We start from the raw sequence: 1488 nt of genomic DNA, 5'->3' as shown, positions 1-1488 counted from the left end.
CAAAAAAACCCCCCAACAAACAAACCCAACAGCTGCTGGGAATTACAGAGCACATTATTTGCAAGAAATACAGTAAGGGCAGTTTCTTGTTACCTGGCAAAAGCAAAAGTAAAATCTGCAGGCACAGGGAGCTGAACAATGAGCAGGCTGGACTCTCTGCTGCTGCTGTTACTACTAGGAAAGATCTTTTTCAGTTTCTTCTGCCTCTCGAAAACAAAGCACATATTTTATTCTGGGGCATGTTGTATGTGAGACAGTACGGTAATCAAATTGGTGTGTTCCATTTACAAGACTGGGGAGTCTACAGGGCTTAAATGTACCATTTGTAATAGCATTGGTCTTTTGTAAGCCTGTCCCTTAAATAAGTGTGGAGGGAACAGGGGAGTTAGGCTCAGGACAAAGCTCTGACCTCAAAAGCTCCTGATGGAACAGACCCACATTTAGACAGGAACCATTTATCACGATTGCTGTTTAGCCTTTTGTCCATTTCGACAACTTGCCAGAAAATTGTGGGCGAGCAATGGCAAAGGGTTGCTGTGGAGAGAGGCAGCTGCGGAACCTCCTGCTTGGCATAAGAGCCTGGGGGTGTGGGCTTCTGACAGACTGTTCTGCCTTTGCCCCTTTCCCACTGTGACCTTGAGGGAGTCCAGCTCAGCCCTCCACTTGGGCTTCCCCGATCTCTGCTTTTGAAGTTCATGATTTCCAAAACGCTCGGAGGTTTTTGGCAGGTGTTTCAGAAGCTCAGTGTGGCCTCATAGTTTATATCTGTTTTGGCTTGAAAGTCTGCCTGGCCTGATCTATTCCGCAACCTTTTTTCCAGAGCTCCCAAAGTCTATGGAACAGGCTGTCTGTGCTCTTGAACCTCCTGCCTTCTGCTGCACAACTGCAAGAACCAGGTACTGGGGAACACACTGCATATTTTCTCCCACCGGTATTTCCCCCCCCCCCCCGAAAATGTCCTGTGTCCAGCCTCATCTCATTCAGGCTTTCTGCATTTGATCGCCTTTCCAGTTCAGTAGTTGCTTCGTGTGCTTTGGTTAGCTGGTAGGGTAGAATTCAGCTTGTTAAATTGGCATATTCAGCTATCTAGCGTGTATTGATGGGTTAAAGCCTTATTAGAGCCTGGCACCTTGCGGTGGAAATCGGGTGTGATCAGTGAGCTTCAGATTAGGCCTGCGAATGGCATAAAGCCTGTCCTGAAGTAGCAGATTGTATCTGATTTGTTATAGCTGCTCTCACTATGTCTTGCTGCCTTTCTCTCTATCAAACCCAGGGCTGGCCCTGTGTAATGAGGTTAAGGACTTGCTGAGTGGCTCTGAGCTCCCAGACCTGAGCACCCACTTGCTGCTCCCAGAGGATGTGGCCCTTCGCAACCTACCCCCTCTGAAGAATGCACACAAAAGGTTTAACTTTGAGCAGGACAGACCCTTCCTCTCGCCGGTGGAGGAGGTGAGTGTGGGTGGCCCTGCCTCAGGGTTCAGGCTTTGG

General features: G+C 48.7%; 1 protein-coding gene across 1 annotated transcript in view; it reads left to right on the top strand.

Moving 5' to 3' along the window:
* The window catches only part of SMG5 (SMG5, nonsense mediated mRNA decay factor), a 38669-nt gene that overhangs the window by 25169 nt on the left and 12012 nt on the right, over positions 1–1488 (top strand). The window contains exons 13-14 of the mRNA XM_019514866.1: positions 821–896; positions 1274–1449. Coding sequence (XP_019370411.1) covers positions 821–896; positions 1274–1449 — 252 coding nt within the window. The remainder of the gene's footprint in view (positions 1–820; positions 897–1273; positions 1450–1488) is intronic.

Source organism: Gavialis gangeticus, unplaced genomic scaffold (genome assembly GCF_001723915.1).
Source record: "Gavialis gangeticus isolate Ggan-Ray unplaced genomic scaffold, GavGan_comp1, whole genome shotgun sequence".
In the NCBI taxonomy this organism is placed as follows: Eukaryota; Metazoa; Chordata; order Crocodylia; family Gavialidae; genus Gavialis; species Gavialis gangeticus.
Note: the sequence above shows the minus strand (reverse complement) of the source record. Positions and strands in the feature narration are given on the sequence as shown.